Source organism: Mycteria americana, chromosome 8, assembly GCF_035582795.1.
Source record: "Mycteria americana isolate JAX WOST 10 ecotype Jacksonville Zoo and Gardens chromosome 8, USCA_MyAme_1.0, whole genome shotgun sequence".
Lineage (NCBI taxonomy): Eukaryota > Metazoa > Chordata > Aves > Ciconiiformes > Ciconiidae > Mycteria > Mycteria americana.
Window position 1 is genome coordinate 31698608 of NC_134372.1, and position 26890 is coordinate 31725497.

The 26890-nt window shown below is 36.6% G+C and overlaps 1 protein-coding gene across 8 annotated transcripts in view; it reads right to left on the minus strand.

Annotated features, from left to right (window-relative positions):
* The window catches only part of FTO (FTO alpha-ketoglutarate dependent dioxygenase), a 263803-nt gene that overhangs the window by 203887 nt on the left and 33026 nt on the right, over positions 1-26890 (minus strand). For 3 of the 8 annotated variants that reach the window (XM_075510616.1, XM_075510612.1, XM_075510609.1), the window contains exons 1-4: positions 21932-22006; positions 20237-20350; positions 11239-11316; positions 5111-5771 (exon numbers count right to left, since the gene is read on the minus strand). In XM_075510616.1, the coding sequence (XP_075366731.1) occupies positions 5111-5771; positions 11239-11316; positions 20237-20287 (790 nt within the window). In that variant the 5' untranslated portion in view covers positions 20288-20350; positions 21932-22006. Of the gene's footprint in view, positions 1-5110; positions 5772-10546; positions 10579-11238; positions 11317-20236; positions 20351-21196; positions 21296-21931; positions 22007-26890 lie in introns of those variants that run through there. The other 5 variants (XM_075510617.1, XM_075510611.1, XM_075510614.1 and 2 more) reach the window with 5 other exon arrangements.

Below are 26890 nucleotides of genomic sequence, written 5' to 3' on the forward strand. Positions count from 1 at the left end.
TCATATTTGGAATACTGTGTCCAAATAGATCAAGAACAAAAGCACTAAAATAAGAGCAAAGAATATTTTGTCATGCCTTCATTCTTCAAGGAGCGACTTTATTTGATCAAATCAGTGAGAGCATGGTTAAAAAACAAAACAAAACAAAACAAAAAACCCACAACAGTTAATTCAAATGATGAGTTCTTTTTAGAAAACAGGGATTCAAATCTATTATTATAAGATTAATTGGATCATTAAAAATTTGCAATTCTCTCAGAAAATAATTCCAACTGGCCAGAATCTACAAATTAGAGATGTGACCATTTCACTTAAATATTCATTTCTTAAGAAGTAATATGTATTTTTCTACATACCATTTATATTCTTTCAACAAGCAATATTTCTCCTACATTATTGACATTAGAAACCATTTAATATAATTGTTCTCATCCTGTACAAATGTCTACTCCATGACTTTTATCCATTAAGAAGTACATAAGGAGGATTATTAGTCAACTACAAATTTAGATTGACTTCAATTCTGAACAACTTTCATAGTTTCAGGGTTTTTTTTTTTAACTGAGTGAGGAAACAAACATCTGTAGTGAATCTCAATTATTTTTATTCGTAATTACTGTAGAAATGAAATAGCAGTCATTAGGTTTAGTGCTAGGATATTGCTTCTAACATCGCAGTGTGAAAAAATACAAACAGCATTTTACAAAAGAAACAAGCATAACAGCTCCTTCAAAATCAGTCATTACTGCAACTAACTGTAAGTTTGTTAAACCTTTCAACATTACCTTGTCAGCAGAGCCAGTTGTTTAGTACTTCAAGAGATTTATACAGCAAGTAGGCCTTACAGCAAGATGATAAACAAGATACTGTAAAGAATCTAGAGAGAACTACTGATCTAACCTCAAACATAGTGTGTGGGAAATCCAGGTAAGAGAAAGATGGACACTTCCAGTGACTACATTATTTTCCATCTCCTTCAAGTTGGTAACTGAAAGAAGTCTCTACTTCAAAGAACATCTTTAGAACCAACTAGTGCTCTGCTAAGCAATAAAACTTCCTACAAAACTTATAAAGACCTGAGGGAAAACTGTTCATTAGGAAATTTTCATGGATAAAATCCAATTTTTGAAAATGTCCTTATTCCACCAGTATTTGGATTGCAATTAACTTTTATAAATAGAGTAGGAAATAAAACTGGGTTATTAGCTTACTATATTAAAATTCTGAATAAGTTTTTACCTTAATGCTCTCATGTGATAGGATATTTGTAAGCTAATGTGTTATTAAAAATCTTAAATTGGTCAAAATTTTGAATTCCTGTTCCATGGTAAATACTGAAAAGTAAATTAATTCGGAAAAGTGTTAGTGACAGTATAATTGAACACACATTCTGTAATGTATTCAGTTCTGCACATGCACCATGACTACCACTCATGCACTTTCATGCAGTATACACATTAAAATGAAATTTCTCAAATTTTTGTGAGGGTCTGTTCTTATCACTTGATAACCTACTTTTAACCTAGTGTAATGTAATGCATTTTATTTTAATGTAAATAAAAGCAAATACTATTCAGATGAGCATTAAGCAAAACGTCTGTCTTGTTTTGTTGTTAGAAATATACCTCATTTGAAGTTGCTTTGAAAGAGTTTGACACTGGAAACAAGAAAATAAACAGTGATACTAATTAGAATATCAGCTTGTTCCAGTATCTTTACGTTGGCTCTCAAATTTCTTTTCTGGCATATTAAAAACTGCTTCTACTCCAATTAATAATGATCAAAGTTTAAAACATCAAGTTTCCATTATGGCATCAAACACTGAACAAGCGAACAAGAAACTAAAGATGTTTCAATTACAGTAGTATCTGTTTTAATACTATTTAATCCAATAAGTAGGCATCAAACAAATAATGATATAAAAACGCAAATTAAAGTAAAAAGAAAACCATATAACCCGAGTTGTACATCTCTAAACAGTCCGACAAACAGCTGCCATAACGCAGTAAGACTGCTTGACTCCTAGGGCTCCTGCTGTTCAAAACCTGAAAACCTGGGCATTCTGCGTTTGTGGCAGGATAGATTGGTACTAGCCATGAAGCTGTGGAAGCCCTAGCTTCCCCATGCTAAGGGGCTGCCACAGATCCTCAGTGTTTGGAGTATCACAGAGACCAGTGGGAATCTGAGGAAGAGAGAGCTGACCAAAAAATGTGCGGGACCTAGCAGAAAAGAGAATCAAGCTAGTTTTAACAAAAATTGGCATGCTTAATTATGTTTGAATTTCCCGCAGAATCAGTGTTTTCTCCCAGAAAATTACTAGTCCATCTAATCGACATCTTCTAAGGAAAAATTGTTCCATCAAAAAATTTCTGACGACCTCTACTTCTTATTATGTATTCTACAATGATTCTGTGACAGTCTTTATACACTACAGTGAGAATTCAATGCTAACTCAATACTAAATGAATTAATGGAGTACGTACTAATAAAAGATACTGGCGTAAAAAGCAAAGATATTTATGGAAAATAGGAAGAGGAGTCAAGATACAATTCTACAAAACAACAATCTTCAAAAAGATGTGGAGCTTCTTCATGCTTCACAGTTATGGAGAGCTTGATAAGAGATATAGTAAATATCGACAGTCTCTGTGAACTGCAGAAACTACCAACACATTGAAGTGATACGGAACTGGAAACAATAATGTTATAAGCACTGATAAGTCTATAACCACCAGCATTTGAAAGCTACAAACAGGAAATCAGAAGAGCAAAATGACCATCCATTTATTTCTCTAAAATCAAGTAGACTCATTACTCCTTTTGGATGAGCTAGTTAGAAAACTTCAACACACACAAGTATTTACTGTCACTTTAATTACAATGCCGTATTCATAAACTATAAACAGGTTCCATTTCCTCCAATTTATGAATAAGTAGGCCAACTATAAACACGGCTTCACTTTAGGGATATGCAGTGACAACCACAACCTGAATACAGACAGATGTGAGTGACCTGTTTTCACATAAAGGTATACTACAGGACATTTCCTCATGATGCTCAGGAGCCTTAAATCGCTTCTAAAGTTCATGAAACCAACTTGAGCCATACTCAAGAGCTATCAAGTCGAATTCAATCTTGTTCAGATTTAGATCTGACTTCATAAATCATTTTCTTCCCAAAAAAGTGGCTTTTACACTACCTCCAGCTACACTGAGGTTTTAATATCGCCACCTCCTGCCAAGAGATTCCCCCCCCCAATATATAATCAAATTTCAATTTGATCAAAAACTTCTGGAATCATTGCAAAAATACAAAAATTTAAAGTAGCAATTTTTAAATTTTTTTTGTAAATGTGATAGAACGATCAATTTATTCACTGGAAAGCTCTTAGCTTTGTTGAGCTTTCATGTCTGTTTTTAAATCCTTCAGGAAAAAAATATAAACTTTTAAGTGTATTTATGAAAAAAACCTTTTATGTGGCAAAAACATTAATTACATGTAGATATCAAAATAACTTTTGGTCTAAATATATCAAATATTTCTTTCTACCCTCGTCAATCAAATCTTGCATAGAATTTGCAGTGGTTTTAAAACAGCATAATTTTTAACTAACTTGCTGAACTTGAAGAAACAAAATCAAGTGACGAGTTATGAATAAAATTAGCAGCTTTCTGTTTTGTTAATTTATAGCTCTCTGAACTTAAAGGGACTCATTTTTTCCCCTCCACAAGCAAGTTTTATGTTAAAGTAAAAGTTTTCAAGCATATTACAATAAATCCTCACACACACTATTAGTATTACAAGTTCATGCTTATGTTTCTTTAAATATTTTTTCAGTAACATTTTAAGTTATCTATAGTACCACTGAAAAAAAATACATTTACTGGACATAAAACATCAACATCTTTGGCAAATAGGACAGAAAAAAGTTCATTAACAAAGTGACACTTCTACTGGTCAGGGAATCTCTTCCATTTGCTATGCCAGCTGATGTTTTATGTCCAGTTTTATGTCCAGGAAAACGTAAATACGATGATTTCAGCTGAACCTTAAATAACAACGTGACCCATAGTTTCAAAGAATGCACATGAAAGTATAAGCTATTATTTTTACATGATGGTCTTTAGCCAAAGCCTACCAAAGTCAACGTGAATTCTTCCCATGTTTTGAAGCAAACATAAAAGGATTTTTGGAAGGACCAAAAATCAGTTGTGAATTATGAATCATAAGGGAGCATTTGCAAATTCAAATCAAGTGTCTAAATTCTAATCTTATGTTTGCAAAACTGGAAGCCATTAAAAAAAATCCAAGCTTTACTCAAAAATTGTTAGGAAAAAAATAAACAAAAATCTTCATGTCTGTTTTTAAATAAAGACAAAGATGAGAAAGGTACTTTAAACGAAAAATGACATTGTTTAATGACTCTTCAACTACACCTTTTTCCCCCGAACACTGCATTTAAATGGTTTTTAAATAATGAAGAGCCTGCAAAGCCTGTCAGACAACAAGTCTTTTAATGGAAAACTTCCACCCTTCCCAACTACAGAAACATTGGCAAGTCCTCTGCAAAATGTGCATTAGCACTACAGCATGCCTAGACAAAATGTATATACTTCCATGTAAATACAGTAATACTTTTATACAAAACCAACTTAAAATGATCTTCCCAAAGAAAGCAGAGTAGTAAAATCAGCATAAAGCAGAAGCAAGTCTGTATATGATAAATAACACAATAAAGACAGTGATCTCAACTACAATGAAACATTTTACAGGATAGAAAACATGCACATGTGTTAACCTGAAATAGGTATTTGACAGATTTTTATTTCTTGGCTCTTCGTCAGGAAGCTAATCATACCAATTTTTAAACCTACTTAGAGAACGACTGATAAGCCAGCTGCAGTAAACACAGATATATTTTGTGCGAGTTTTAGTAGAAACAAAGATAGGGCTTAAATACAAAAAGTACCATAATGTATTCAGAAGCACGTGACAAATCTAGACTAGCATGCAGGTGTGCTTATGTACATACACACAAGGAAACATAAAAGAGCTTCAGGGATTTAAGATATTTATATCACTAGTCAACTCATACCGCCCATCACTCACCTTCACAGCTATAACTGTACACAGCAACCGTTGACCTTTCAACTAGATTCTCGTCATGGTGCCAGCTCACTGCCATGCTCCCCATTCCAAAATAAGGTTCTTGTTTCAAGTACAGCATTTGTAGTGGATCCATATAATTTAATAAAGTCAAGTTATAAGATGTTCTGTTCTTTAGACTTATGTAATCATCCTCTGGTACACAACAACTGCTTTGATCTTTTGAAACAGACCCTTTTGCCGTCAGAGAAGTAGCAAAATTTTGTTCCCTATCTATTACAGTAGTATCTTTAATTTCTTTGGTCTCAAACAGATTTTGTCTTTGTAATGCCTTGACTGCTTCAATATGCAAGTAGTCATTAAGTCTGATTAATGCTTTACAAGCATCATGTATTTGAGGACTGCAATAGTTTATATCATAACCCTCAGTAGGCCAAGGAACTGTAAATAATCTTGTGTTCAAGTACTTGTAAGTGCATCCTGGGTTTCCAATTAATATACGAGACACTGGAGTAACAAAATCTTTTCCTTTGATCCTTACAAGATCTTGAAAGAAACAATCATGTTTTCGCAAGGTCAGAAAGCCTTCTTGTACCATTTGATGGAGCTCTTCAGGTACTGTATCAGATTTTCTGAAAATCAGCTTGGAATATTTGGTCTTCCACTAAAGGAGGGAAAAAAAAAACAAAACCAACAAAAACAGAAAAAGAATTATTCTTTTTACAGGAACCAAAGTATTTCATATATTCAAGAATGGACAAGGCTAAGTTGACAAGTTATCAAGCATGAGTCTAGAATGTGGTGAAGAAATAGATGCCAGTATTTGTTACTTTATTTTCATATTCCAATATATCACACAAACTGTGGATATGTACCAGTGGCCTGTAACCAGAAAGTATCACCAGGGCAAATCTCTAAAAAAATAAATAAATCTGAGGCTTCTGGCAGAAATCAATAGAATGTATAAAGGAATGAATGAATCTGTAGATAATGCTACCTTTAAGGATGTAAACAATGGAATATTGAGCAGTAACAAAGCGACTCTTCTTTTTGTGATGGTTGCAAAGACCGTTCTGTCTCCTTCTGATGTACAGAATTCTAGAGGGCCACATGATAAACTGAAATAGTTTTATATAACAACAATTTTTAGGGCAAAAGTAACAAAATGAAAATGTAAATTTTCAAAAAAGGCCAACATCCTGCTGCACTGCACCTCTATCTTCAAAATAGTCCTTGACATACTGGTTCTTTCTATTTTCACGTTCCTCAATGCATGCCAATTAGCTCTCCTGTTTTACATAAAATTCCCCCTTTTAGATAAAAAGAAATTCCCAAACTTATTTTCCTCCCCATCTCCCCACCACACCAGGTCTGGTATCAGCTGGAGTTCAGAATCCAGTAGTTTGTGGAGGTGACAACTCCCAGCAAGGTATGACGCTGCTAATCAGCAGTATCTTGCTTTGTATGCAAAATACTGCTTCCCACTCCAGGAAGGCTTGGATAATTTTATTTTGTTAATCTGGTTTTCTAAGAAAGTGAGTATCATGTAATCACAGCTTTTATTGGTTGCCTGTAAATCTGCTTTAACTACTGCTGAGACTGTTTGGCAAACTGGACAAAGGCTAGAGAATAAGTGCTTAAATAGACTAAGTTCCTGTGTATTTCATTAAAATTAACAGATAAATAAAATGAAGAGATGCAACAGATGCAAACTAGTGCCCTCAGTAAGGGAAAGGCTGTAATGTGCGCCTATCAAGTGTCAATTAGCATTTCCTTTTGTCCAGAAGTTAGTCACTAGTCTGGGGAAAAGGTAGATACTGATGGTGTTGTGGGGAAAAAAATTAAGGTAAACTGAAATCAGAAGCCATTAGGCAATGGGGCAAGAGCACATGAATGCACAAAACTGATCTATCAAAACTTTCACTAACGTAATAGCTTATGTTCAAAGTGCTTTCAGAAAACAAAAGCCATTGGCACAAAAGCATCACACTGACCTACAATCCATCTGTGGGCTCCTTCTGGTACAACTCAAAACCTCTTTACTAGGACTATCTACTTCCAAGTCAGATTTGAACCTGCCTTTCAGGAAATTAATTTTAAAATCCAGAAAAGGTGCCTTTAAAAAATACCAACCAGGCAGTATGTCAGCATGCACATTTTCTACTGCAAGAAAACAGTTAGACTTTTGCATCATAACATGTTGTTATCCTACAACACTGAAGAGGTGGCTTTATAGGATCATTTGTTTCTACTAAAAAGGAGAATATAAGAGGAAGTCTATTTTAAACATAATGATTACACATAATAAATCACGGTTTATCTATAAACCTTGCCACCATTTCTTGTGAATTCTTACAGTGAAGCTAACTCCCTTTCTTTACACATTCTTATGGTTTCCAAAAACTAGCTTCCTAGAGAGAGGAGAAAAACCCGTAACAGTATCTACAGATAATAATTTCTGACAACTGTATTTACATGCTAATACTTTAAATATCAAAGCTTGAAAATAGTTCCAGATACCTATTTGAAAGTCCCTCTACAATCCCCAGCACAGAACACTGGATCCCAGCTTTCATTAAAAGAACTGAATATAAACTTGACAAACGCAATTCACCTGAGCTTGCCAAAAGCCTGAAACAATTCCTTTAGAGGTCCTGAACTGTCCCCTTTGTTTCAATCAGTGCTTTGTATCTGTAGCCTTTGAACAGGACAGTGAAAAAATCCTTATAAAGAATAACTACTGAAATCAGTAACTGCAAATTCTAAGGATTTACAGCTATAGGCTACAGTCAGATGTGTGGGTATAGGTTGATGGGAATCGTAAGTATTCTTTCACAATGATACTTAATAATGACAGAATATGTTGTGACATATAAAGAATATTACTGCATGATTTGTTTCATTATGCAAATGATATGTATAAAAGAAAGAGCACTCACAGTTCTGTAGCAGTGTCCCAGCATTTCTTTAAATAATTCTGTATATGGACATACTCAGGTCAGATTAACCAACTGCCATGTTACATATGATATTATGGCATATTTAAAAAGTCATTATTACTACATATTCTTAAACCATTTAATATACTGAATTTCTGACTTGCATTGCACACATGAAATTCCAAACAATTATTACAAACAGAAGCAGGGAAATAACAATATGGTGCAAAGCAACTCAATGCCTGAAAACATGCATCAGAAAGGAAGCAAACAGATTCTACAAAGATAACAACACTGTATTCCCCTCCCGAACTACAGAGATAACGTCTTCCACATTTTATTGCCAGCCAAGTCAGAGGCATGATACTTTTGGATTGTGTTTTAAGATTACATGCTTAAGAAATATTTTATCATTAAGTTTTACACGGTATACCTAGGATTCTACCTTAAAAAAACCCCACGCTGATATCTCAGAAGAAATCAGGAAGTGGAAACACATTTCCGACACATCACTTGAGAACAGTTTGGTCTTCTTTAAATCTCCAACCCATCATTGTGCTATGTCCTACATAAGGAAAGCATTAAGGGATCAGAACACAGGGTGAATGCTGGGTTCACACTGGACACCTTGTTGTTTTGGGGGCATGGGGAAGGGGGAGTAATGATGTACTCTTGTGCTGTAACTCTGACAGTAAGTATTAAAGGTCAATTCACTGTTCACTCTGAAAGAAGTAAGTATGTTACGGGCAACTACAGGACAAAAAAAAAAGGCACATTTGATGCTCAATTCTTCATATGCATATTACACACGTGATTTTAAATATACACATGCTTTCACTTCTACTGGTGGTACTCAACACAGAGAATCACCCTACAGGATGACTCAAGTGATAGAATAAAGTTAGAAATCAGCAATAAGGACCCTTAATAAGCAAATTGCCACTTAAATCATTACATGATAGTTTGTACTTCAGATATTTGTGAATTGCCTTGTTAACAGACTTTTTCTTGTTCATAACTGGCTTTAAACATTACCTTGTTTCAGCCTATGGTTTGGAGCCCATTTCTAAAATCCTTCATCAGGCAAGACACATTGAAAGAGGATGTCAGTGTTTGCCTGTAATGGAATTTCTTAGTTTTGTTCAGACTGTACATTTCTGTACCTGATAGGATACTGTATTTTTTTACTTGCATCCTACCTAACCTTTCCAACATATTCAAAGAATACTACTTTATAAGGGGTGGATCCTTAAAGGAGTAAGGCAGGTCTCTCCAGAAAAGACAGACTATAAAACTAAACTCTATGTGATATTTTGCCATATTATTTTGCCAATTGTTGTCTTCAAGCTCTCACCCGTCTTTTCCTCTCCATCTGTAGTACATTTAACCATCATGGAACTTGTTATATCTACAGCTGTGATTAAAGTAACATTTCATAACCATCATAAGAATTTAAAAGGCACTGGCAATGCTTATGATTATCACATATACTTAAAAATACCTAGCATGCACACAAACACTACACAAAAGGTCTAATTCTATATGATGCAAAAAGAATGTATCTAAACTCTATTAAGGCTTGACCAGGTCTGATTTCATTGCTTATCTTGTTCCCATTGTCTTCTGTATTTATGCGTTACTGATACAGAGCAAATGAGATGCCACTTGGGCAACGTTGGCTCCATCTTCTTTTCACATCAGCTCTGCAAGACTATGGTTTTACAAAGACAGAAAAAAGAAAAGGCTGCTGGGCATAGCAGTTCTTGGCAGCAACAGATATAAAAGAAGAGAACAAACAGGAGGGGATGTAACAGGACTAGGAAGGAGAAAACATTAAGCTGCCTGAGTCTTAAAAGGGGCAGGAACTTCTTCTTGAACATTAGTTTAAGACTGAAAAGAATGTGTTTGGGGTTGTTTTTTTTGTAAAGAAAAAAAAATCATCATTCTGTTAAGCTCTTCTACACTTTTCCAGCTCTTCTACACTTTTCCTTGCCCTTACCCACAGAAGTGTTTTTATTGTTAACAGCAAGTTATGTGTTTTCATATTATTATCCTTACAGCTGTTAAAGATACCAATCGAGAGCTTACTTCCACTATGTTCAGCACAGTAAGAATACAGAGAAAACCATGCTTTCCCTAAGCATCCTACAACTTAAATTAACAAGAAAGGTGAGGGAAGTATACAGATTGCTCAATATCACATTGTAATCCCGTGGCAAAACTGGAGTTTGACTTCATGCTTCTGAGTTGCAGTCCAGTAGCTGACCCATAAATACATCTTTCCTCTTCTATAGTGTGGTGTGTGCTAAACTTTTCTTGGCCTTGGAATCCTGCAAAGGAGAAATTCATCCTTGCAAGAAAAGACTCAGACGTATTTTTATGCTACCATATACATCTTTGAGCCATATGTCAATACAAAAAAGGTGACATGCCTGTAATGTAAGCACACTTGCTGTAGCTGTTCAAACTACAAGATTCTTTCTTATGCTTTTCATCTTACCATGTTCCGATTTGATCTGATTGAACCTACAATTCTTGCCATATGTTTTGTAGCTGACCTAAAAAGATCCAAGATAGATGCAGAATATTTTATTAATTTCATGATACTCTTCCATACACTCATTTGGTTTATTACTCCTGTGGCTACTGGGCCTGTTTTTACTTTTATTTGGTTTCATTTAAGGCATGCATTCCAGTTTCCACAGTTCATTTTGTAAGCAAAGTCTTAAGGATTACTTATTGTTTGAAAATAGAATCAAGCCAAAAATTTTGAAATGTCTATGTTAATATTTTCCCTATTTTGCCGAACCTGAGCTCTAAAGAATAGTTCTCTTCACAAGTCAGGAAAAAAAAAAAAAGCAAAACCCAAAAAACCTTAAAACAATGGTGACATGTATTTTATTTTAACAAAGCATAAGAAACTGTGATTAATTGTTACACGTGTTACCTGGTACTCAGGTACTGATACTCAGGGCAAAATCCTAAAAATAAATGAAGTTCACAAATTTTTCATTCTTGAATATCCCAATTCTAGAGGTCTTATTTTGTACCACCTGAAAGTCCATTATCAGCCATCAGGATACCTTTTTCACATCGGATTTCACAGCGTCTCTTTGAAAAAAAATTTATTTGTTGTTCAGTGCAAACAGCCATTTTAGTTTAAAACAAGTACAGTTAAAAGAAATACATTACCAATTGATGGAAATCAGCATCAGCTGGTGTCACATACGGAAGTCTATTCTCTCCAAGTTCTTCAAGAAGTTTTTTTTTCTGTTTTGGAGGGGTAAAATTGAAACAGAAAATTAGACTAAAGACCAAGATAAAAACAGCCAAGTATAAAACTAGTTGTATTAAAAAGACACAAACGTGCAGTTATTTCTCTTACTACATTCAATTCTGGAAAATTAAATAAGGAAAAATGGATACAAAAAATCAGTGGAGCTTTTCCACTTACAAAGCAGTAATTCAGGTTAAGTAGTTTCAGAGCACATGAGTATTTTTCCTCCTAAATTCTTTTTTTGATAATCAGTCCTTATTACACTGATGAAAATCCATCTTGGTCTAATGTTCTCCAGAACTATGCCTACTTTGTACCTTGATACTAATTTCTTATTTCTTTTTCATTTTATTTTCTACTTCAGTTTGTGGATCCAATGGGTACAAAGCTCATATTCCATTAAATGGCACAATAATATACTTTATTAAAACAATGGGCCTCAGCTAAAGATTTAGGAAGTGCAAGAGAAGCCTGAAACATGCCATCAGGTTTTTGGAATCAAACAATCCCAATCCATGACAAGTCCATCCACATTTATCTACCCGCAGTCTAATTCAACACTAACTCAAGTACAGATTAACAACAGTGTAAAAATTGTTACAGTGGAAGTATTGGCCTAGAAAATTAATACAGTTTCCTTTATTTCTTCTATCTTTTAGCTTGCAAGGATGGTTTCTTTACAAACTTTGATCAGTAACAAATATTTACTAATAAAAATGCAATTCAAAGATCATAAAACTACATCTGCCATAATGCTTGAATATGTCAGATAACAGGATTCAAATTCTCATTTTTATTGTAATATTTTCAACTACTTAAACACTATCACAAGAAATAATTGAAGTTGCAGCTCACTCAATACTTTTATGTTGTAAGAGCAAGACCAGATGGAAATGGAATACAGTTTTTAAAAGAATGAGAAGGGTGTACTACAAAGGAAAACACAGATAAGTTAAAAAAGGGTATCACTAACACTTTCATCGAACCAAGTTATAAGGGAACAACTACATATTTCATCACCTAGATGTCACTGCAAATTGCTTATTCCATAGACAAGAGAATTCATTGTTAAAAAAAAAAAATCTTTTTTTTTCTTGTAAATTCCTCTTTTCATAATCTTTTTGAGTTGCACATACAGGTCAAAACACATCTTCCCTATTCTGGCAATCTTATTTAAAAAATGAAGAAAGAAATATTACACACAGTAACTAACTCCTGGCTTATAGCAAACACATAAACAAGGAAAGCTGAACTACGAAGAGTGTTATTGTGTATTTTATTCTGTGACAGTGAATTTCATTTATTCACATTTAAGCATCAAAGAAGATGACTGAGGCTTAAAATCATGAGGAAGTGCAGAAGATTTTAAGGTTTATAGCTAACGGAGCAGTCAAACTAAAATAAGAGCAGGTAGCTCTCACTCATCTCCACACTCACACTCTGCTGATCACTGACTTTTAACTAGACTGAGAAGAGCAGCACTGAAATTTATGAACTAGCAATGTAATTTCTCTAGGTCTCTAGTTTTCTTTGGGGACAGGTTGTTGGTATGTTGACATGAAGTCATTGGTGAAACCAAGCATAAAGTAACTTCAGATTAAGTTTGCAAAAAATGACTGCTAATTTGCTGTATATTCTAAAACATTAACACTTCTCTACTACAAAAAGCTTGCTACAGTTTTATTACATGAAATCACTGAAAACATTAGATTGGCTTTGTTATCTGTAAGATAAACCATATTAAACTGCAGAAAAAAAAATCATATATTTCGACATGGACTCACATCTGGGGGAAAAAAAAAAAAGAGGTGGGAAGAAGAGAGATTCTGACAATTTCTTTGTCAAGTACCTGCCTCTTGCCAAAAAGCACACAACGTTGAAATGCACTCTTGTATATAGGTATTATTAGTTCACATTTGATTGTCAGATCTGGCTAAGTGCCGCTCTTCAGCTTGATGTACACACTAATACACAGAGCTGCTCATCTCTTATGCAAGAAGCTGTCACACGGATGTCAAAAACATCAAGCTGCTCACAAATACCTCAAAAAAGTAAAAAAAGAGAAAAACTGAAGATCTGGCTATACCAGCTGGCTGATGTGTAAGTCTAAGCACTGGTACATAAGCATTGCTCATAGGATCTTCCAACACATAAACTCCTAAATAAAAAAAAAAACCACCTGCCTTTACTTGAAGGTATCAGACATCTTAAAAAGCATTTTTCTAAATCTGATTTTTACATTTTAAAAATTATTAACAGTGTAACAGTTTATTCAGGTACCAGTATTATGTTTCTTACACTTTAACACCAATGTGATTTTTATATATACATTAGTGATACCAATACGTGAAAGAATCTTATATGCACCATCCCTATAATGTAATCATACACTCTGCACTGCTCAAGAAACCTTGTAAGTGTTGTACCTGGGCCTTCAGAAAGGAGAAAATGTCCTATTTTGTAGGCTGCTGTGAGCGTTAATGGATCTATTACACCTGACACTGATAACTGGAATGAATATCAGAAGCACCAATGCCCAATTTCAGAGTGTGCAATGAACTTCCTGCAGATATTAAGAATCTCTGCTCATTTACTAGTAATAAACAGGTTTATTAATGAGATGGGTGGCTGTAAAATTCAGCAAGCGGAATAGTAATAATTGGAATCTCTCAATCACTATACATACCATTTCCCCCCCCCCCCTAAGTTTCTTCATGGCAATAGAAGTAATGCGTTGTATATTACAGAGCAGGAGAACTAATAGAAATACAGCTAATATACATCAAAGTCGCAGGCCAAAATGCAGTTATGTTACACACCCATGGTTTGTTATTGTCAGATTAAGTGGTATAAGGGAAAGATGGCACTTAATGACATTTTCTGGCCAGGAAGCATGACAGTGTTAAAATTTTTGCAGCTGACATATTTCCCTGAAGGGTGTCAATACCATTCTCAAAAGGTTTCATTTCTCTCTTAATTGTAAGACAAAAGTTCAATATCTAGGCTATAAAGGCTTGTGAAGGCCTTTGTGTTTCAAACATAGAATTCCCACTTAGTTTCATCATCAAACAAGTCAGAAGACAATAGCCATTTTCCAATTTACAGATCATTGCCTTGGCTGAAACCATGTATTATAAAAACTAATTTTATTGAAATCACATTGAAATATTATTGAAATTAGTTCTGACAACAAATTTAAGGCTGCAATATTGCAACAACTTCTAACACATAAAAACACTGAAAACATTAAGAAGCAAAAGTTTGGGGTTTTCCCCCAGTACTTAGCATAAAACATACTGAAGAATTTATTGAAGAAATTGTATTTGTTCACACAAGGAGACTTAAGTCAATGCAAGTAGTATTCACCTCTAAAAAGATAACTGTGCTGCCCTGCATTCCTCCTGAATTCGGGGAAAACATCAGCTTCACTACACCAAGTAACTTCCTGACACAGCTCGTGTGTGAGCCAACAAGGGAAGGTGTCCCGCTGGACCTGGTGTTTGTGAACAGAGAAGGACTTGTGGGTGATGTGACGGTTGGAGGCTGTCTTGGGCATAGCGATCACAAAATGATAGGTTTCAATTCTTGGAACAGTAAGGAGGGGGGCCAGCAGAACTGCTACCCTGGACTTCTGGAGGGCAGGCTTTGGCCTGTTTAGGAGACTGGTTGACAAAGTACCTTGGGAGGCAGTTCTGAGGGGCAAAGGAGTTCAGGAAGGCTGGACATTCTTCAAGAAGGAAATCTTCAAGGCACAGGAGCAGGTCATCCCCATGTGCTGAAAGACAAGCCAGCAAGGAAGAAGACTGGCCTGGCTGAACAGAGAGCTTTGGCTGGGACTCAGGAAAAAAAGGAGAGTTTATGACCTTTGGAAGAAGGGGCAGGCAACTCAGGAGGACTACAAGGATGTCATGAGGTTATGCAAGGAGAAAGTTAGCAAGGCCAAAGCCCAGGTAGAACTTAATCTGGCTACAGCTGTAAAAGACAATAAGAAATGTTTCTATAAATACATTAGCAACAAAAGGAGGGCTAAGGAGAATCTCCATCCTTTAATGAATGTGAGGGAAAACACAGTGACCAAGGATGAGGATGAGGATGAGGTACTTAATGCCTTCTTTGCCTCAGTCTTTAATAGTAAGACCAGTTGTTCTCGGGGTATCCAGCCCCCTAAACTGGAAGACAGGGAGGGGGAGCAGAATGAAGCCCCCATAATCCAAGGGGAAATGGTTAGTGACCTGCTACACCGCTTAGACACACACAAGTCTATGGGGCTGGATGGGATCCACCCAAGGGTACTGAGGGAGCTGGCGGAAGTGCTCACCAAGCCGCTTTCCATCATGTACCAGCAGTCCTGGCTAACTGGGGAGGTCCCAGTTGACTGGAGATCAGCAAATGTGATGGCCATCTACAAGAAGGGCCAGAAGGAGTATCTGGGGAACTACAGGCCTGTCTGGGGAACTACAAACTTGCAATCAGTGCCGGGGAAGCTGATGGAGCAGATCATCTTGAGTGCCATCACATGGTACATACAGGACAACCAGGTGATCAGGCCCAGTCAGCACAGGTTTATGAAAGGCAGGTCCTGCTTGACCAACCTGATCTTCTACGACAAGGTGACCTGCCTAGTGGATGAGGGAAAGGCTGTGGATGTCGTCTACCTAGACTTTAGTAAAGCCTTTGACACGGTTTCCCACAGCATTCTCCTGGAGAAACTGGCTGCTCATGGCTTGGACGGGTGTACTCTTTGTTGGGTAGAAAAACTGGCTGGATGGCCGGGCCCAAAGAGTGGTGGTGAATGGAGTTTACTCCAGTTGGCGGCTGGTCACAAGTGGTGTCCCCCAGGGGTCAGTTTTGGGGCCAGTCTTGTTTAATATCTTTATCAATGATCTGGACGAGGGGATCGAGTACACCCTCAGTAAGTTTGCAGACAACACCAACTTGGGCGCGAATGTTGATCTGCTTGAGGGTAGGAAGGCTCTACAGAGGGATCTGGACAGGCTGGATCCATGGGCCAAGGCCAATTGTATGAGATGCAACCAGGCTAAGTGCCAGGTCCTGCACTTGGGCCACAGCAACCCCATGCAATGCTACAGGCTTGGGGAAGAGTGGCTGGAAAGCTGCCCAGCGGAAAAGGACCTGAAGGTGTTGGTTGACAGCTGGCTGAATATAAGTCAGCAGCGTGCCCAGGTGGCCAAGAAGGCCATCAGCATCCTGGCTTGTATCAGAACTAGTGTGGCCAACAGGACTAGGGGAGTGATTGTGCCCCTGTACTTGGCACTGGTGAGGCCGCACCTCGAATACTGTGTTCAGTTTTGGGCCCCTCACTGCAAGAGAGACATTGAGGTGCTGGAGCATGTCCAGAGAAGGGCAACGAAGATGGTGAAGGGTCTGGAGCAGAAGTCTTATGAGGAGCGGCTGAGGGAACTGGGGTTGTTTATACTGGAGAAAAGGAGGCTCAGGGGAGACCTTATCGCTCTCTACAACTACCTGAAAGGAGGTTGTAGCGAGGTGGGGGTCAGTCTCTTCTCCCAGGTAACAAGTGATAGGACGAGAGGAAATGGCCTCAAGTTGCACCAGGGGACGTTTAGATTGGATATTAAGAAAAATTTCTTCACTGAAAGGGTTGTCAAGCATTGGAACAGGCTGCCCAGAGAGGTGGTGGACTCACCATCCCTGGAGGTATTTAAAAGACGTGTAGATATGATGGTTAGCGACATGGTTTAGTGGTGGACTTGGCAGGGCTACGTTAATGGTTGGACTCGATGATCTCAAAGGTCTTTTCCAACCTAAATGATTCTATGATTCTAAGTAACCGCTCTGAACCTGGAGCAGCATCCCATACGGGTGTAAGAAGTCAGTCACACAAGTCCAAGACATGGACAGATACAACAGTGCCTATGAAACACTTAAGGATGTTAGTTTTTACTTATACAACACGAACTCACTCTGATGAGCAGTTAAAAAGATATACTTTATTCAAACTAGTAGACTGCCAAAAAACATGACTGTTACTCACTATTCTGGAAAAGCCCACCTCATTATTCCCTAAAAAAGATTTTTTCAGAAAATACGGTATTTTGAAACTTCTAACAGGCACATTCCTGACCTCTGAGGGGATGCAATCCTTTTTTTCAGCCATTGATTACTTACTTTCACCTTACAATCACCATTATGCAGAATGAGGCAAAAGATGAATCATGCTATGGAAAAGATACATGAAAGAAGACAATTCAAACAAAAACTGAGTATCTCACTGTTGCATTTAACTTCCTATTTTCTTTTAAGAATTCTTAGGTATTTATTATTTACAAATATTTCATGTACACATCACACTAGGGAATAACCATTTTCAATACTCTGCAGATGGATGAAAACTGGCTGGACTCTTCGATCTACCTTTCAGGCAAGCTGGTGCAAACTGGTGCTTCCCTGATGCAGAGAAAACAGCACAAGCAGCAAAACAATTCTATGTACTCATATATACTCTTCCCTGCACAATAACTGAATTTTCTGATTCACTACCTGACTCATGTTACAGTGACCTAAAGTCTCACCTAATGTTGCCTTAGTTTCATCGGGTCAATGATTTTTTTTTTTTTTTTTTTTTTTTTGTAAATAAAGCAAAGATTGAAAATGCTCCTCATTTTTACTCCCCTCCACCCCTAGCAATCTTACAGCAAAGAGAGGTAAAGAAAGCTGAACATTTCACCTAGGCTGAATTTTACCTATCTCATGTCTAGATCTGACAAATAATCTTATTGGGGCTAAAGGAGCGAACAATATACTGCTAGAGGTGAACAATATACAGCTAGAGGTGAACAATATACAGCTAGAGGTGAGAGTGCAAAAGGAAGGCCTAGTAGCTTTGAAACATCGTCTCCACTCACAGCCTACAAAAGCCCTTCTGCTTTAACTCCTTTCATCAGAAGTTCTTAAAACATTGGCCAATTTTTTCACCCTAAAAAGTTTTGCCAACTGCCCGCTGCAGTTTTTACACTTTTAAGAATACTGACTCGGGACCAGAATTAGTAAGACACAGGCACTTAAGTCTTTTTGTTTTCAATGCAATCCAATGTGTTTGCAGAAATTTCTGGGGCAGCTCCTAAAAAAAAGGGCCTCTATTCAAAGCATAAGAAAGTATCATCTCCACCTCCAACACTGTTTTTCCCAATAGTTTTTTGTTTTCCAAAAGGTTATCAGGTTTAGCAAGGCACTCTGAGAATGCATATTGTCACGAAAGAAAGATCTGAATCACAAGTTCAGATGCAAACCTTTGGTTTTCCAAAAATCCCTCCTTCCTATTAGCTTTCTCCCCACATAAGAATGTACATTAGGGCCTGTGTTTCTCTTTCATCCTTTTTTCTTTTTTAAATCAACTATAATAAAATGTGGATTTCTTTCAAGTCATGCATGAAGAAAAGGGCTAGGGCTCTGAAGTGAGAGCTCAATGGCTTTATAAAGGACGAAGATTAAATACTTTATATAGTAAAAATTTTGTGACACAATACTAAGACCCCATCTAGAAAAAAGCCACCACTTTACAGGAACTTCCACAACCTTACCTCCTAACATTCTTTCACATGTTTTGAAAAAGTAAAAAATTTAAAAACAAAACCAAAAAACCACCACACACCGAATTTGGATAGTTTCTTAAGGCAGGAATGTGATTTTGAAGTTGACATTTGTTTAAACTACAAGGACTTCCAAGTGTTAGCTATTAAAACTTCATAGCAACCAAGATCATTCAAGTGGCTCACTAAAACCAGTTAGGTCAGAAATTAACCTAGAGTAATAAAAAATACATTCTAAATGCACTATTACAGCTTTTATTTCTCCATTATCGCATATATATTGGATTTCAGAATTTCTTTTTCTTCAAATTATTTCTGTAAACTCCACTCATTAAAAGATCTTAAGGGACTGACCAATTTTACAGCACCATTTACTCACATGAAAAAGTTATATTTCCAGGTTACCCTTCATTACACTCAAGTCTTACCAAATGCTTCGTCTGTGCCACATTCTTTCTATAATCCAGATTGTCAAAAATACTGGTAGACATACGACCATACTGTACCACACTTTGCATACTACAGCCCCCCCCCCCCCATACTATATGACAAAATCATTTTCATATGAAGGACAAAAATTTGCATTATTATTCTTCTATATAAACTCACATCAAAATTATCTATGACTCTCTAACAATATTTAATAGCCTATAAATCCATTTCCTAACTATACTACAATAAAATATGCTGGTTATTTAATATAACCATTGTGTATCTTGCTCTCCCACTGAACAAACCAGTCCAGTTACAGAAGTAGTAGGATGCAGTTCAAGTGATCTGGTCATGAAAAAAATTACACAACGAACAATCTACTGTAATGCAAAGACCTCAGGTCTAACACCTGTCTTTGTAACTGAGCAGCTGTCTAAAAGACTGTTTGATATTCTTTCCTGCAAAGGTACTGCTTGGCTTTGCTTACTAATTTCAACCTCTCTTACCCTTTCTCATAAATCAACAGGCCCAGATTTTGGTTCACACACAGACACGCCGACCAGTCATGCATATGCACAACATACTTGACTGATATAACTGAACTAAGAGTTAATTTATGCATTGAAGCAGGTTAGCAATGTGTGAAAAATGTCTTTGCTACCAGTATCCCCTCTCTCCCCACACCTTGACATGTTAAGGGCCCCTTAATTGTTGTTTTAACCTACAGGAACATTGTTCCTTTGGCCAGTGGCTGTTAACGGAACAGAACTGGCAATTTTCTTACCCAGCTGAGTGCAGATTTGTCACACATGGATTACCACTTTAAGTAATCATAATAAAAATTTGAAATGATAAATTGTTCAAATACAGCCACTTTTTGCTGACAAAATGCCCCTAAGCCTCCTCAGTATACCTGGCAACAAACTTCTACCATCACTGCAAGCATCTTGACACCATCATCCATTTCTTTTTCCCTCCATCATTTGTGCATCCTCTTCCAGCAGGTACCAGTTGGTAAATGGATCAGCTGTATTAGGTGAGAGGTAAGAACATTCAAACTTTGTTTGAAAATAATGATCAAGTTTCAATCAGATCTCCAGTTCTTCAGTTTTCTTCTTATACATACGGACACAGGAACATACATGTACCTAAGAAAAGTATCCACTGTTTTAAACATTTTAGATCAACGTGTTTGTGAATCACAAGAAATAGATAAGGACACTGGGCCATTTCTGCATGCCATTCTTTGCATAGTTTCACTGAGAAATAGCCAACAGTTGCTGAGAAACCAGATTTCTTAATCAAGCAGTTCTTAACCAGCTCACCTCCAAAGAATCAGCAGACAGAAACCTTAGCGACTGTCACCAAAATCGATTCAGCATGATGTAGTGAAAATACCCTTATACACCCAGTCCCAAGAAACCAAGGGGGTTTGACCAGTTGTGAAATACTAAGCGCCAATCCTTGAACAGAGAAAAGATTCAATACAGATTAAAACAGATAAAATAAAACCACGGATTATAACAAGGGTTAATGTTGAAACAAGGATACATTTGGCATTGCTGGCTGTAGACCTCTCATGTTCTAATGACACTAAGAAGCTATTGATGTTGCCTAACTTCTACTGAAGTATATTACCAGAATGTAGGGCGCTAGAGCTATATAGCCTTAGAAGGTGCATACTATGCTTATGAATGGGAAATATACTGACATGGTGCTGTTTCTCCTTGAATGGCCCAAGGAAACAGAAAGAACCATTAAGAATCACCACAACATTTTGGGAAGCATTGCATATCTGCAATGTGGAATTGTACAACCTTCACTCGGGTATAATACCAAATTAGTGTAGCAAATTAAGAGCAAACACACTGACCAACAACCAGCAAATGAATCAAGGACCTCCAGAATGAAAACCAGGGGCTGACACAGCTTGAGATGCAGATTCAGAACCTTTGCGACAGGCTTCTAACTTCTGTGGATGTAGACAGACAAAGAACTTTCAAAAACACACACACAAGCAGGTCACACTAACACAGTTTTCCAGAACCACCAGCAAGGTCAAAGATGCAATAAGTTTTCTTGCAGCTTTTCATCATTTCCAGAAAACACTGAGCCTTGCAGGATTTCTGGTCTATATATATTTTGATAGGTAATGGTTGAAGTATCCAATGTGTATTAAGGATACTTGGGGGTGGGGGGAGAGGATTTTAAGTGTTAAAACATCACCCAGAAGAAACAGCAGCCAAAAGTAAAGTGAAAATAAAATGGATACTTGAAAAAAATGTAGATATTTCCTTAAATACTTAAGTGTAGCATCAAGTGTGGTTTCCAAAGTCCCCTGGATAACACTGCTGAAGATAGCGTTAATGTAGAAAGAGCAGGTGCTAAGTGCAAATGCTTGTGCCGTGCAATCAGCTACAAGGAAGATCAATAAGGAGCTAGAGCATTAAATTTCACATACTGTAACTGTCATGCCCATTACATAGTATTTGAACATCTTTGTAAGCCATTATAAAATTGTTGACTCTTGATATTTTTACAGAACTAAAATTATTTTCCAGAGATTTTATTAGCACAAGAAGCACTATAAAAGTATAAAAGCACTCACAAACTTGGTGAAATTTGAAGACATTTACAGCCTTCCAAGACATCATATTTGATTATTTAACTGTATTCTTCACTCCGGAATGAAAAGACATGAAGAATTTCTTTTGTGTTAGTCACATTTCACCAGGTGCAGAGCTGATGTATTTTAAAGGAGGTATTTACAAGGTAATTCTTGAGAGTATATGCCACAATTAACAAAATCACTGCAGACAGAATACACAGAAGGAAGGGATATGCTAGGTCCCGTGAGGTTCAGCTGCAGAAGCAGCACCCTGCATCCTGCCTCTGCTCTTCAGTCTTTGCAATTTGTCCTTTTCAAGGACATGATAAACACAGATTTTCCTTCAAATGTTTCTCACACTAGAGGAGCCTTTGAGCAGAAGCTTTGTGCCATTTCCTCTCCTGTCCCCAAAATAATTTAAAGACAACCAACACTGATTTGTTATCATGGTTACAGCAAATTTGGTGTCATACAAATTGTCAGCGTATTTCCAAGACAGCACAACCACAGAGATGTTATTTTTGAAACTGCACAGGAGTACAATGTTAATACAGTTGCATCATTTTTTACAAATTATTTTCAAGGACATAAAAATTACAGATCACATTATGTACATAAATGTAACTTATGTATCAATATTTGCACAAGAGTATTCAGTGGCAAAAAGTGCAATTTGTAACATTTTATACATTTATAAGAGTAACCTGTGTAATAAATGCACAAACATTGTTTTGTATAAGATAATAATTTCCTATTTTTGCATAAACTATGCCATTGCTCAAATGATGATAACACCACTCACTTAGAAAACCTATAAAGTGCAGTTGTTGCCTCAACTTCATAATAAGACAACTATTAATGAAACACTGTTGAATTATGGCATGTAAGTGCAAGAAGGATATTGCTATATGGGGTTTGCTGACCCAAGAGGGGCTTTTTTGGTAACAAAAGTTAAAGAAAAAACCTCATAGTGAACAATGCAAACGTAGTGAAAAATTCAAACTTAGTTAATTTTTAGTTTGAAGGTTTTGGGTTTTTTTCACAGCCTCTGGAATAAGCCACATGGGGAACAGAAAACTAACATTTAACATTTAAGTTGGCAGACAAAGATTAGCAAAATTCAGGGTCTGAAAGGACGTTAGGCAAGTTCAGACCAGAAACAGGGAGCACAATTTAAAAGAAAGGATAATTAACCATTGGAGCAGATCACCACTGTGTGAGATGAGTTCACTCTCATGGGAATTCTTTTTTATATCAAGTTTGGATGTTTTTCTAAATGATACATTTTAGTTCAGTGGTTCCAAAACTGTTTAGACCAGCAGACTGCAATGAATCATCCATATTTCCTTAAGAAGTTCTGAACATACAGCCTAACCAAATAAACTGGAGGCAGTAGAGCCACACTGACTGAAAGTTTGATGCATCTTATTCCTCAGTTTGGTTTTGATTCATCACTTTGCCAGTCACCAGTGGTCAGTGAATCAGGATTACTTCTGTAAGAATATATTTTACTGAAGTTCTAAAGCTGGTGTTGGAAATTTTCTTCTGCCTCACAACTCATACAAACTTAGACAAGAGTTTGCCGGGATCCATATTTCATAGTACTTGGAACATTTACAGTACTATCATAAGGTTAAAGAACTACAGCTAAAGGAGGGACTATTCAATTTTCTTTCACATTTTATTCTTAAACTGACTTTGCATAATTTAAAGAATAAGCTTAGGGTATACTAAGAGGTAAAACACAAGAGAGCACTGATCTGCTCTGAAAGAAGTAGATCTGTTAAGCCATTTGCTTTGTGCCAAACCAAGGCAAATTTCATAATGCAAATCAACATTTTGCTTAAGAATACATTTGTTGAGCAAACTTAAGAACTGTTACTTTTTAAAATGATGATGTTTTAATAAAGCAATCCTAGCTCTTGCAAATGCTAATACATAATTTCCAGTGTTCATTTTTATTACTTGCATATACAGACCTTATTTCTTGTTAACTTTTCCCCTCACTTGCAATTTTGCAGAGGTGCAGTACTCAACTAAAATGGACATGCACAAAAATTATTTCTTAAGTCTTCTGTGTACATTTGTTTAGGGAAACTTTTGTCTGTCCTTTCTCCCCATACACTTATATTCCTAACTGGTCTAAGAGTCTAGACAGTCCTGCTGCTATCACTGTCTGTACTTTGTGAGTGTGAAGTAGTACAGTAGTGACAAGTCTTTTTAAAAATCATCTCTTCCCTTCTCCATGCTATTCTCAAACACAGGCTGGATTTCTGAAGGTGAAAAAGATAGAGGCTGGCAGAGAGAGGACCGTTCCAGATTTCACCACAACTCTCCTTTGTCCTATTTGCTCCCTTCTGCTGAAAAAAAGTCCTAGACTTATACTACTGCATATTCCTACTGCCAAATTTAATAACCAAACAATTCCTACAAAGAGTACTAACTCATTCTAGAATGGTTTGGATACGTCCTCTAAACAAAGAAGGAAGAGAGGCAGCCATACTGATCCGTAACAGATACTAAAGCTGTACCAGGTTGATAGGAAAATACAGACATGTTTAATCAGCTGTGTGGTAACATTCAAAATTGAATCCATGAAATGATCCAATAAAGAAAAAGCACCAAATAGTCTCTAACTGTATTTTTAAGTAAATATTTGTATGTGTTGTATAAGAACATCATCAACAAGCCCACAGGTAAATTAGTAAAAGGGAAGGAACAGGGATGGTGAGGAGAGGTAAAAACCCTTTATAAAAAGAGATAAGTACACACACAAAAAAAATCTTAATATGGAAGTACACCTTGACAAAGACAAGGATTGTTCTGAACTATCACAAAATTATTTTTAAAGTCATGCAGGCAAGTCTCTGTCCAAATGAAAATATTGTGGACACCTTAAAGTCCTAAACTCTCTTGCTTCCTTAGAGTATATGTCAAAGACAAGAATAAATAAATTTCATTTCCCTCAGAATGTCTACAAGAACTTGAGTCAACCATTCCATAATTTGATACAGTGGTTTTATATGTTGGGGTACTCTCAACCTGAAATTAAAAAAATCTAGGCCACCCTTTTTGACACATAGTATGCATGTCTGTGTTAAAACCATCTGAGTGACAGCAGGTCAGATGCATTAATAAGGGAGGCTGAGGGCAAGGAACTGACATTAAAAGAAAGCTGTCAGAGCCACCTTTGTTCTTATTTGCTGGCTTAACATGCTGTATTACTTCCCCTTCTACAATGGCATTGCTTCAGCGGTAACTAGAATTCAAGAAGGGCTAGGTGAAAAAAGAATGAACAATGTAGGATAAAAAAAAAAAAATATCGGAAGGGAGGATTTTAAAATTACATAATATCAGACAACTGCAAGAGCTTATGACCAACATTTAACACTACATATGCTGCAATTCCCATCTAAACTAGAAGTGACAAAGCTTTGATGGTCTCCATGCAGAGCTGAGCTTCCATATGACAAACGCCTCAAATCACTGTTATTTGAATTAATTCATTATATAGGAATTTCATTAGATTTTTACTTAGAGGTTTAACTAAAAAAGACTACCTTTACCTCATAATTTTGGGAAGCCTTAACTCTATCTGTCCTAGCCACTGCATTTGGAAAGAAACATGACAGGGATCCCTACCACAGCATTTATTCAAGGACCTTTTATTTCCATCACAACAATTTTCAACATACTCCCTCATTTCCAACTAATAAAGTGCAAAAAAAGCAAGAGATGTTTAACTTGGGCTTCCCACTTCTGTTTTCATACTAAGCAGCATAACTCTTTGAACATCATGACAGCATAAAGATCACCTTCAACATGCGTATGAGAATTGTTCCTCTCGAATAAAGTACAGCAATCTGTATCAAACTTCATCAAGCATTACAACAGGCTTCTAGATCGTGCCACTGTTAAAAGACAGTGTACTCTAATTTCTATTGCTCCTTGTTCTGTTTCTTTTGTTCTTTGAGTTGACAAGTTAACTGTCCTGTGCTTACAAGTTTCCAATAGCCTATTACAAAAAGGCTCAAATTTGTTTGCATTACACACCACAGGAATTAAAAAGGAGTTAATATATATCTATTCAAAACTATCGTGCAGAAAATAGCTGTGTTGTACAGGGCTTAGGCTGTGACCCGCTTAACTTTATTCACAGAATGCACAATCCATCACGTACAAAAACACAGAGGAAAATGTGAGGTGTTAGTAAGTACCACTGTTAGTGAGAAATTCTGCTAATTATTACACCAAATAAGCATAGTCAACAGGCTAGAGCTGTGAGAGGGCATGTTTCAGGGCATTAAATGGCTGCCTTGGATGGAGATGAATATATTACACTATGCCCTTTAACAATAAAACAATTTCCCTGACACTTACAAATCCAGGCAGCTCTAGTAGCGCAGATGAAGAGCTCAAGACTGTACTTGGCATACAACGATGTTTCAGTGCCACCTAGTGACGTGCACTTTAACTTTATTGTCTCTTAAGATTTATAGTACATGGAAAGTTCAAAAGCTAATTCGGCTCAAGTGTGGAGTCCGCACAGTACCGAAGAGAAGCCTCACTCTTTGCCAAGAAAAGACAGACAAAGAGAGGTCATGATGAGACAAACTCCTCCCCTTTCTTTGTAACTAAAACATATGCGTCCTTAAACAGCTGATAAAGCGTTACATACAGTTTTATTACAACCTGCTCTTACAGTCAAAAAAAAGAGAAAAGCCTTGCAGAAAAGGAGAAAACCTGGTATATTTTAAAGCCTATACTATACTTTAAAGCACAAGAAGGTTTACATAGCTTGGATATTTTATGAAATTGATTTTAGGAAAATATTCCATAGACTTAACCATTTTCAAAATTATTTTTTTCCCCTGTTTGAATGGACTTTATTTATTATTATTTTTATCTGGAGCGCTTTCACAGCTTAAGAAAGTGCTTTAGAAACCGTAAGCTGTGCAC